We start from the raw sequence: 12,522 nt of genomic DNA, 5'->3' as shown, positions 1-12,522 counted from the left end.
CTGCGTTATGCAGATGACACATCGCTTGCTGAAAATGAAAAGGACTTGAAGCACTTACTGATGAAGATCAAAGACCACAGCCTTCAGTATGGTTTATACCTCAACATAAAACAGAAATCTTCACAACTGGACCAATAAGCAACATCATGATAAACAGAGAGGAGATTGAGTTTGTCAAGGATTTTATTTTACTTGATTCTACCATCAACACCCATAGAAGCAACAGTCAGGAAATCCAAAAGTGCATTGCATTGGGCAAATCAGCTGCAAAAGACCTCTTTAAAGTGTTAAAAAGCAAGGATGTCACCTTGATGACTAAGGTGCGCCTGACCCAGACCATGGTGTTTTCAGTCGCCTCATATGCATGTGAAAGTTGGACAGTGAATAAGGAAGACTGAAGAATTGACGCCTTTGAATTGTGATCTTGGAGAAGAATATTGAATAAACCATGGACTGCCAAAAGAATGAACAAGTCTGTCTTGGAAGAAGTACAACCAGAATGCTCCTTAGAAGCTAGGATGGCAAGACTTCATCTCACATACTTTGGGCATTTTATCAGGAGGGATCAGATTCCTGGAGAAGGACATCAAGCTTGGTAAGGTAGAGGGTCAGCAAAAAAGAGGAAGACTGTCAAATGAGATCAGTTGACACAGTGGCTGCAAGAATGAACTCAAGCATAGCAACAATTGGGAAGATGGCGCAGAACCAGGCAGCATTTCTTTCTGTTGTGCTTAGGGTTGCTGTGAGTTGGGACTGACTTGACAGCGCCTAACAACAAAAACATGTATGTATATATATGTGTCTTATACACACACAAGTTTACTTCAAGGACTTGGCTTACATGATTTTGTTTAGGTAGGTCAGGTGGCAGGAGGTATGCAAAGTAAAGTTGTGCCAGAACATTTGTTTATCTTCTGGAGACAGAACACACCGTGGGGAAATGCCCCTTTCAGCTGATTGATTACATTACATACATTATGGGAGATAATTATATTACAATTTACATTAGATTACTATATGATCAGATAGCCTTTACGTTTATGTTTCATGATAAATAGGGGCCAGCAATAGTGATAGAGTCCCCACTGGTATCAAGATAAAGACCAGCCTTCCCTAGGAAAATTTTTATTTTTCTAAACCACATATTGATAGCAATATAGTTATTTAATAAGCCTTTACAACAAAAGTAGGTAAACACTTCTTTGCAAATATGACTCTGTCCTGTCTAACTGAGCCATCAGTTAACTTTTGAGATTTGACACAAAGAAATTTTTATTTATGAAAATAGCTGAAGTCTTTTTCCTCTCTATTCTAGTTTCTGGCTCCTTGTTAGGAAAAGCCTCCCTTTTTAGATACACAGAGGAGTATAAACCCTAAGCAGCAAAAATATTTCACCTCATTTTCTTTTCCATAAAAAAAAAAACAAACTTGTTGCCATCAAGTGGATTCTGACTGATAGGTACCCCTAAGTGCTTTCTTGGGTCCTGAGCCCTGCAGATAATCCTGTTGTTATGGCAGGCTTCTATGTATTCAGTGCAACAAGTAGCATATTTCTTTTTTGAAAACTATTCGATCAATAATAGTATTTAAAAAATATAAACTTTAATGGTAAAATATGAAGTTATGTTAATTTTATATTTAAAAAAATGAAGAATTGGCCGTGATATAGCTTATAAGTAGAATAACTTTTTTGTTAAAACTTTAGGAAAGCAGAGCTAGAAGCAGCTGTGAGAAAGAAGATTGAATTTGAGAGAAAAGCTCTACGTATTGTTGAAGAGCTTTTAGAAGAGGATATTACGGAAGAATTCCTGAAGGAGTGTGTATGTATTAAGCTGCCAAATTATTTTTGTAGCATAAGATCTTTCAGTCTGTATAATTTGAAACTCCTTTGCATTGTTGAATGCTCTGAATCTATTTTCATCATTAGATACAGGCAACATATGTTTGAAAATACACTTCCTCCGTACTTATCAATTATCACATTATCTGACATTTTGCATTTGTGACAATAGTAAAAAATATACTGTATGACTATTTTGTGCATTAACAACATATGTCTGGCAGTAATGAACGCTGAGGTGCAAGGCAAGAGTGACACTGGCTTTGATGGTTAAATGTTTTATGTCAACTTTGCTGGGCCATGATTCTCAGTAGTTTGGCAGTTACGTAATGATATAATTTGGCAGTTATGTAATGATGTAATTTGGCAGTTATGTAATGATATAATCATCCTCCATTTTGTGATGTTGTCATCCTCCATTTTCACATAACAAACTGGTCTTTGGAATCTAACCATGTCCATAAGTGAGGAGAGTTGTAATCAACTATTGTATAATGACTTTAAAATGCACTCATGAAAAATAACATGTTTGTTTTACTACTTTATTATAGTTCTTTTAACCAGTCTGCTAATCTCCTTTGATTTTCCTCACCTTCCACTAGTGATCAGAATGCACTTTTTTTGTTTTCTGTATGTTGTGCTATTTTAAGTAGCAAAATATTATTTTTGTTAGTGTATTTCTACTAAGTTTGATATTTTAAAAACCTGAAATATGGATCATTTATGACTTAACACATGTGGAGAGCCATGATCTGCATTAAATTTTTTTTTTTTTAACATTTAACATTTAAAACATTAAAATTTTGAATGGCTATTTCTTTTGTGCCTTCGTAATCTTTAAGAGGGGAAAGAAAGGAAATTTAAAAAGCAGAGCTTCTATTGCAAAAATAATTCATCATTTTGTTTTGATACAGCCATGACTATAGCACCGCTTCTTCCTCCTTCCTCAGAATTATTTCATAAACTATATGATTTACAAAGAATATTTTTTTAAAAAATAGCTAATATTTATTGAGTCCCTACTATGTGTCAGACACTTCTCCAAGGGTTTTTCCTTTATTTACTCCTTTAATTCTAGCTTCAAACCTATGAAGTAAGTACTAGTAGTATTCGTATGTTTTCAGATGAGATAGATATGGCTTAGAGAGCTAATAAATGAATTTTTCCATTAATCTGAGGGGCGATGCCCCTTTGTTTCGTTGTAGGGGAAGTTCATCACATCTGCTCACTACAGTGATGTTGTGGATGAGCGTACAATCAGCAAACTCTGCGGTTATCCTATATGTAAGAAGAAGCTGGGAATTGTAAGTGAACTAATTCTTTTTTTTTAATATAAGCTTTTATTTTTACATTTAGCAAAATACTTTGTAGAAAGAACAAGAAATTAAACCTGAGGCCGTGAATTAATGACATGGATTGGCCGTAGATGTGATATATAGATGACTTAATCTGGTAACATAACCTTCATGTTCATGATCTGAATTTTTTTGTAAGTTGTACTTTCTTTTCTTTAGGTACCAAAACAGAAGTACAAAATTTCTACCAAAACCAATAAAGTCTATGATATTACTGAAAGAAAGGTAAGTTTATAGGTTATTTTCAGTGTGGTAGTTAATTTTTAGTAATAAACTAAAATTATAAAAATAGCTTTTTGAAATCTTGCCTTTTGGAAAAGAGCCATATTAAAATTTTGCACGTATATGTAAAAGGGATTAAAAAAACCCTTGCGTAAGCTTTCTGTACTATTTAACTTGAACATTTAAAAATTGAAAGTGCGTATCGGCACAGGGATGGAAAATTAGGTCATGAACAGAAGAAAGAGCCAGAAACAGACTCACCACATATGTGGAAACTTGATGTATGACGGTAGGGTATTGCAGGTCAGTGGAGAAAGGATGGATTTTTCAATAAATGGTGCTGCCACAATTATCCATATGGAAAACTTGGAAATTGATCCTTACCTCAGTTCAAATACAAGTATCAATTTTAGGTAGATTGAAGACCTAAATGTAAAAGGCAAAACTTTTCTAATGTGGGAGAATATCTTTATTAACTTGGTGAAGAGAAGGATTTCTTAAGACAGAAAATTATAGACCATAGAGAAAAAATTGATAAATTTGTCTACATTAAAATTAAAACTTTTCACCAGAAGTTTCCAAAAAGGATTAAAAAGGTAAGCCACAAGTGAGAAGTTATAGTTTTCACATATAACGGACATATCACAGATTCATATCCAGAATATATAATCTATAAGAAAATGACAACCAACCTAATAGAAAAATGGACAAAAACTTGGGTGTTTTACAGAAGGAACTTAAATGGCCAATGAATGTGTGAAAAGACACTCAACCTTATTAGGAATCAGGCAAATAGCAAATAAAAACACATCGATTTACATTTTCACGCCCCCCCCAGATTAGCAAAATCATAAAAATCTTACAGTATTGGGTATTCTTTTTATGCTGCTGTGGGAGTAAAGATTCATACAGCATTTCTGAGAAACTGGCATTATCCAGTAAGGTTGAACTTGCTCATATCTTATAACTAAGCCTTGGTATATAGCCTAGAGAAATTCTTACCCATGTGCACCAGTATATATGTATAAGAATGTTCATTGCAAGAAAACTGGAAATAACTCAATTGTCCATAAACAATAAAGTGTAACACACTTGCACAGTGAATGTAACACACAGTGAAAATGAATAAACTACAACTACATGAATGAATCTCAGAAACACTGTGTTAAGCAAAAGAAGTAAGGTAAGCATACAGAACAATATGATTCCATTTAGACAAAGTTTAAAAAATAGGCAAGACCAAATGGTATTTTTTATAGGGATATATATATAGGTGGGAATGATTAACACAAAATTTAGGATTGTGGTTATTACCTCTGGGGATGTGAAGATTGATGCAATTGAGGAGGGGCACAGAGGGGCCTTCGAAGGTACTTATTTCTTACCTTAGGTGATGGAGTCATGGTTTTTCACTTTATTTATTTATAGAATATTTCTTTTTGTATTTTCTTCTATATATCAGTTATGTTTCATAATAAGAATAAATAATTTACTAGTTTTCACATTTTCTTTTTAGTCTTTTTGCAGCAATTTTTGTTATAAAGCATCTAAGTTTTTTCAAGCACAAATTCCCAAAACTCCAGTATGGATTCGAGAAGAAGAAAGGTAATTTAAATCATTATGTATACATTTACTCATATATTTTAATAATTTTTTGAGATATGTAGAGAGTAAGTCTACTTTTCTGTTGAATGTTACCACTGGACACACTTTAATTGTGGGAACATAGTTATTTCTTAAGCATAACAATAAAAGATTTTACACCTAAAAGTCAGAAAATTTATACATACAAGTGTTGTTTATCTGTTTGCTATTTACTGTTTTACCTTTAATTAAAAAACCTGAACTTCATATCTGGCTTCCTGCCATGACAGTTGTATCTGTGAATCCTGTAAATCTAAAAATCCTAGAGTAAAAATGTTAAGTTTTTCAGAAGATACTGGATCTTGGGATACAATTGAACTTATTATGTTGTTAAGAATAGAAACTATATACTAAGATTAAAAAGTTCAAGTTATTAATTCATTTGATCTTTGTTAAAATCAGTACAGTATTTTATTAATTTAGAGAAAGCCAATTTAAAGTCATGTTTTTACAAAAAAAGTTTATGAGGAGTGCAAATGTTTCCTGGGTAATGGTTAAGCATTTGCAACATTTTATTAATGCTGAATTCTAGAAAAATTTTAGTATTCAGAGTCAAGTAGCATAATATTAAAAGGTCACAAATTATTGTTATGGTAATTAAACCATATTAACTAGGGATTCCAAAAAAACAATTAAATTAGTGACATAAAAACCATTGCCGTTCAGTCAATTCCAACTCATAGCGACCCTATAGGACAGAGTAGAACTGCCCCGTAGGGTTTCCAAGGAGTGGCTGGTGGATTTGAACTGCCAACCTTTTGGCTAGCAGCCGAACACTTAACCGCTGTATCACCAGGGCTCCGATTAATGACATAATGCCCCGTATAATGCCCCATAATGTTTAATAGAGGGTATTTTAATAACAAAACCCGTTGCATAGAGTCCATTCCAACTCATAGCAACCTTAAAGGACAGAGTAGAATTGCCCTATAGGGTTTCCAAGGTGTAATCTTTATGGAAACCTACAGCCACGTCTTTCTCCCACAGAGCAGCTGGTGGGTTTGAACCACGAACTTTTGGTTAGCAGCTGAGCACTTAACCAAAGTGCCACCAGGGCTCCTTTATAGCAACACAAGGCAGTGTGATTTGTAGTAAGATAGTGAGGATCTAAGCAAATAAATGTAACAATTTAAGTGTAATGAGATGCAAGTTAACTAAAGAGGTCTGTCTCGGGGAAAAAGAAACCTTCAATAATGCCTTTCCTGATGTATGAGGTGATATTACATGGGTTTTTTTAAGTTCAACTAGCTTCAAGTGTATTGACACATACCTTTGTCTGCCAATCCAATTCTGTGTTATTTAGAATATGTAAAACATACCACCTTATAGCTTTTAATAATTGAATGAAAGTTAATGAAGACTAAATAAAATGTTCATTTCTCCACTTTCCTTTTGGAGGATAAGAGATTGTGGTATTGTCCAAAGTGATTGGGAATTTAAGGATACCTTTTTACTTACCACTCTTTTTCGCCGTTCTTGATGTTTCTTTCACCCCTACAACAGCATTTCCCTAGGCCTGAATAGCTTTCACTTGGAGGGAAAAGTTACCCATTCCCCATGGTTATACCAGTATTTCCTTAAGTTATACCTTTGCTTCTAAAGATATCTTCTCTACTTCTTAATTTTAGCCTTTTATGCCATCCTCATATTTGCTTTAGCTGCTTCACAGTCATTTACCAAACCGTCATTCCTGTTATTTCTGTTTTTTTCAAACATAGTTATTTGATACTTCTTTAGCTAATTTAAAACTTCTCTTTAATCTTCTGAAATCTCACCATTTTATGTTTGAAATGCCCACTTTTCTCTAAAACATGAAGCCCTGTCACTTTATATTTGTGGTTCTTGAAATTCTTCCTTATCTATAAGCCCTTTCCTGCCTTACTAAAAAAAAAAAATGATGAAAATAGCCTTAGTTTCCTTAATCTGAACTAATCAATTTAATTGACATTCAAAGTGTGTAGTGTGTGCTTAAGTACCTTGTAGGCTTCAACACACAAAATTTTAAAACGTAAGCTGTGAGTTTAAGGATCTTTAAATCTCATTGGGACGGCAAGACAAATAAACATGCATGGAACAATTTTTTACTGACTCAAGTAGGGATCTGTAAATTAGTGAAGATGGAGCGTTCTATAATGAGAAATTAGAAGCACAGGTGAGAAAATAAACTCATGGGAGTGGGTTGAGGTGTTGCAAGTAGGGAGTAAGAACACTGGCTCACTTGAAATAAAGAATCCGTGTTGGGAAAAAATAGAAGACAATGATAGGTAAGTGACAAGTACTAGGGAGCAGAATTTAATCTGGCATTTGTGTAGAAAATGAATTGAAGAAAGAATCCTAAGTGCTGAAAGAATCTTTAGAGATCTTTAAGTCCAATCCCTTTATCAAACAAGCTCAAAAAGATTAAATGCAGTGTTTAACCTAATGATAGACTCTGAACTAGGCCAGGATTTTATTCATCATAGTCTACTTGAATACTTTATAAAATATATATTTGCCCCATTGCATATAGTATAACTATAGTTCTTAGTTATATATACTTGTGAATGTAAGTATTGACAACATCAGTATCTTTGGGATCTGGATCCAATCAGTGTTACCTTAATTTCTAAATTTTTAAGGGCAGAGGTTATGTCAGTTATTTAATGAATCCACTAGAGGTCACTGGTTTTTCACAGAGAATGTTTGATTTTTCACATGTGCTGATGATTTGGAAACCCTGGTGGTGTAGTGGTTAAGAGTTCAGCTGCCAACCAAGAGGTGGGCAGTTCCAATCCACCACCTGCTCCTTGGAAACCGTATGGGGCAGTTCTACTCTGTCCTATAAGGCCTCTATGAGTCGCAATCGACTCAACAGCAGTGGGTTTGGTTTTTTTTGGTTTGAGTGATCAGAATTCTAGAATTCACTAGCATTCTTTTAAAAAGCCTGTCTAGCTGTTACACATATAAGCTCTACACAAATGTGTGAGATTTTAAAGAAAGTCTGTTTATATATGGTATGGGGTACACCATTCAGAACCCATTTTCCTTTAAAAGGGAAAATGGGCTTTTTTTGACGACAGCATTTTAGTATTTAATGCAGAGATATTTTTATTAACTTAAAGTAGGTCATCATAATAAATAAGGAATTACATCATAATGTTACATTTTAAAATAAGAATAAATTTAAAAATCCATTGAAAAAATTAGACTTCTCGTAGCAATGACTTTCAAACTTTTTGGCTACTATGATAAATACATACATACATCTAATAGAAACAAAAGCTTTGTGAAACAGTATTTATCCTCACTATGTGAAATCCCCCTAATATTTCCTACTCTGTTGCTTTTTGAAAAATACTGGTAGCACCCCACTAAATTGGTGGGTCCTGATCTGGAATTTGAAGAGGACTATATTGTTGGATCTAGCTCAGATTTTAGTTGTTTTTACTATAGGACAGCCTCTTATCTACACTAGACTTCAGTTTTCTTGTTTGTAAAGTTGAATGTTGCATTCAACCTTAAAGTTCTTTTTAGTTTTAATGGTTTCACAGTTGTAGGACAGTTGTGTCTTTAGTTATTGCTTTTATAGCAAAAGTTTTCTAGGTAAGGAAATATATTATTTATAAAAATGATGAAAATTTAAATTACCAGCATAAGGCTAGGAGAACTTATACTACCTATAAACAAAACCTGTTGCTGTCAAGTCGATTCTGACTCACAGCAACCCTATAGGACAGAGTAGAAGTGCCCTATGGGGTTTCCAAGGAGCAGGTGGTGGATTTGAGCTGCCAGCCTTCTGGTTAGCAGCCTGAATTCTTAACCACTGCGCCACCAGGGCTCATAGCTAGTATAAGTCTGTCTCAATTAACAATTAGGAAAAAAGTTAAACTGATTTAAAGTCTTCAGTCTATAAAGTCCTATAAAGAATTAGATCAGAGTCTCTAAATTATGAAGAAAAACCAGGGATGTTTTAGAGTATATCTTAATTTGAAGTTGACATCTTTTTTTTTCTCTCTCTCCTTTCCCTTTTATTTATTTATTTTATAATATTTTTGATGAAAATATACAGAGTGAAGTTGACATTTCAGGTACACCATGATCTTACATGCCATTTGGAAACAGAATATTGAATTTGACTCAGTTTGATCTTTTATATATTATTGTAAAAGGTAATATAAATTTATTCACCAGATTCTACAATACTAAAGCCTAGTAGTGTTCTTTAAAACTTGTATTACTTTATACCATAGCTAGTAGTAAGCCTCTACTTCATTACCTAACTAGTACAGATCTCACTAGTACAGATGTATTAGTAGATTTAGGAAATAAACAAATTCATGAGCTCTAGCTCTATATGATTATGGAGACTTTCAAGTCAGAAAGGACCTTGGAGGTTTTCTAGTCCCTTGTTTTTATTGTTAGGCTGTGAAAAAGTATCTGATGTATATCCTTAACGATGGAGAACGGTAGTGCTTTTCATAAAATGTCTCCTGATACCCTATCAGAGAGAAAACACTGACCTAGATGGCCCGGGTAATGACGCAGTTTCTCCTCATATTGTTAGTTAGAAAATTTTCACCCACTTAGTGGCCAGAAACAGACCACATGCAATTTTTTTGCTCCGAGACTGCATGCTCATTTAGGTAGTCACGTAGTTGTGTTTGTAAGTCCTGTGTGGTTGAATATAGGCTCTGACAAGCCTTTGAAGGGGAAGCTTCTTAAATTATAACCTAAAAAATCAGGAGTTAAGTCTAAGAATGAAGGTCAAATGTTAAAAATCAAACTATGATTTTAAAGATCAGGTTGGGGCGATTGGTTAATGCTGACAGAGCTAAAAGCGCCATCATGTGGCCCAGATCAGGGGATTTCACACATTGCAATAAACATTATAATCTCAGAAGCACGGAAGCCAAAAACCTCTGCTTAACAACTAACCTCTTCCTGAATAGTCACCTCTATTGCTTGGTATAAAGACTAAAAGCTTTCTGAGCAGGTTTTAACATGTCTCAAATTACATTTGAAAAATTCTCACCACAGGGGGGAATTGCAGACTGCTTCTTCCGTTGGTTTATATTTGTATACATACTCTAAGTGACACACACACGTACACCCTCACTCACGTACATTTATACATACACAGGCATTTTTGGCGTAAGAAGTTATTTCTAGTTTTAGATCTACTGTACTGAAGTTAAAACAAATCATAATATATACTTTAGTGAAAATAATAAGATGAAAATGTGAAGAACTAGCTTGAAGATATTCTTTAACATGTTTTCTTAAATTGAGGTTTCAGAATTATCTCCAGCACAACCTAAACTATGTAGAAGGGAATGGAGGATACCTGGAGCAAAGAGAAATGGTACTTTTAACAAACAAAAATTTAAATTAGATCTAAAAAAGAATGGGAAAGAAAGAGCAATGTAACTTGATGCCTGTGCTTTCTAAAACAGCACATAGCAAAGCAAACTGAAGTTTTATATTGAACCTTTCATCTAATATCTCAGAAAATTCAAATCTGGTTCTTTTCGTGTCAGATACCGTTATTCATTTTTATAGATTGGGAATCAGGGAGGGTATTTAAAGTCACTCATAAAACAATTAACATCTAGAAACAAAGTTGAGAGTAGTTCTCTTTACCTAAAGTCAGAGAAAGAAAGCAAGGGAAAGGAAAGTTGTATATAGTTTAGAAAGTATATTGACGTCTTAGAGAGGAACTTACCAAAGGTGGTGTCTTCACACCCTTTTGGGGTCTTTTTTTCTGACAATAATTAGAGGCATTGTGTGTTGTAGTGTTAAGAGGATGGGCTTTGAAATCAGACCCACATTTGAATCCTAAATTTACTACTTGTTAGCTATGTAATCTTAGGAAGTCAGTTACCCTCTCAATGCTATGTTTTTTTCCATCTATATATATAAAGCTGTAAGTTATGTGAAGATTTAATGAAATAATGTATAAAACCACCTAGCATATAAAAAAGCATATAGTAGATAGTTAATATATGCCATTTTTTCCTTTGCCTTCTTCAGAGATTGAATTTTAAGTTTTAGTGTTTTTCTCAAAAAATATCAAGTTGGATAGCTGGAGAGTGCTCATAAACCATCTAAAATTATATTTGTGACTTCAAATAATGTTTACACTTGATTACCCCTTGATTCAGACATACTTGGACCTCATTCTTATTTAGAACTATTCTGTCTCCAAGATCTTGAAATAAGAGCGTCCCATCTAAGTTATCTAGTGCTGCTATAACAGAAATATCACAAATGAGCGGCTCTAACAAACAAATTTATTTTCTCATAGTTCAGGAAGCTGGAAGTCTGAATTCAAGGTGCCGACTTTAGGGGAAGGCTCTTTCTCTCTCTGTCGGCTCTGGAGGAAGGTCATTGTCTCTCTTGAGCTTCTGCTCCTGGGTGACCTTCATGTGGTTTGGTATCTCTCTCTTCCCCCATCTCTGCTTCTCTGGCTTACTTGTTCATCTCTTTTATATCTCAAAAGAGATTGACTCAGGATACACCCTACACTGATCTTGCCTCATTAGTGTGAAAAGGAGAACCCATTCTCAAAATGGGGTTATAACCACAGGCATAGAGATTAGGATTTATGACACATATTTTGGGGTACACAGTTCAACTCGTAATACCATCTCTGACCACAATTTCTGTCTCTTCTATAGCTATCACTCCCGAGTCTGCTTTGTGACCTCATTTTGACCTACCCTAGCTCTATTCTTCTAGATTGTCCGACCCTTGTTAGATTCATTTTCTTGAGCTCCACATTCTGCAGTTAGAGTATTGTCCTCTCAAACAATCCCAGATTCTTTCTGCCTAACCTGCTATGTCCACCTTCCCCTATCTACAGTCATCCCTTTTCTCCGTGCTCAGATTGCTGATATTATTGGAAAAAGTTCTCAAAACCCACTAGCACTTTAGATAAACTGTCTCATTTAATTTGATCCTGATAGCATCCTTGAGGAAATATTATGTTATTCATTTTATTGATGGTGGAACTAGGGTTCAGAGAGGTTTAGTGACTCATCCGAGGACTTCTGGCTCATACACAGAAGTCTGGGATTTAAACCCAGGTCTGTCTGGTGCCAAAACCTGCATACTTTGCATTCCTTTCACCCTATTCCAGTTTGCTCTGTACAATCTCAACTGTATTTTCACAAGTTTTTCTTTGTTTTTTTATTGACTATCTGATACATTCAGACTGTTTCTGCTCTCCTTAAACCATGAACCCAACCCTCAAACCATAGTAGATAATTTAACCTACTACTTAACAGAGATGATTAAGGGCACTTAGTAGAATCTCCTTAAACATTGTTTTCTTCATGTACTCTCCTTTCTCTGCCTTCTCCTTGCGAGTATAGTACCCTCCTATGTATTATTAACTCTCTTCTCTCTTCAGAGCCTTGCTTTATGATTTATTCCTGTTCTTCCTCCTTCAAGCTTTCCTGTTCTACTGGCTTTTTCCTCTAC

General features: G+C 34.5%; 1 protein-coding gene across 8 annotated transcripts in view; it reads left to right on the top strand.

The window, feature by feature from the left end:
• Nucleotides 1–12,522, top strand: part of RPAP2 (RNA polymerase II associated protein 2) — a 117,829-nt gene that overhangs the window by 14,114 nt on the left and 91,193 nt on the right. For all 8 annotated transcript variants that reach the window (XM_010598109.3, XM_064282276.1, XM_064282275.1 and 5 more), the window contains exons 3-6: nucleotides 1,706–1,820; nucleotides 3,046–3,144; nucleotides 3,355–3,420; nucleotides 4,934–5,022. In XM_010598109.3, coding sequence (XP_010596411.2) covers nucleotides 1,706–1,820; nucleotides 3,046–3,144; nucleotides 3,355–3,420; nucleotides 4,934–5,022 — 369 coding nt within the window. The remainder of the gene's footprint in view (nucleotides 1–1,705; nucleotides 1,821–3,045; nucleotides 3,145–3,354; nucleotides 3,421–4,933; nucleotides 5,023–12,522) is intronic.

This window comes from Loxodonta africana, chromosome 3 (assembly GCF_030014295.1).
Source record: "Loxodonta africana isolate mLoxAfr1 chromosome 3, mLoxAfr1.hap2, whole genome shotgun sequence".
Classification (NCBI taxonomy): domain Eukaryota; kingdom Metazoa; phylum Chordata; class Mammalia; order Proboscidea; family Elephantidae; genus Loxodonta; species Loxodonta africana.
The sequence above is the reverse complement of the archived record's forward strand: the minus strand, read 5'-3'. Positions and strand labels throughout refer to the sequence as shown.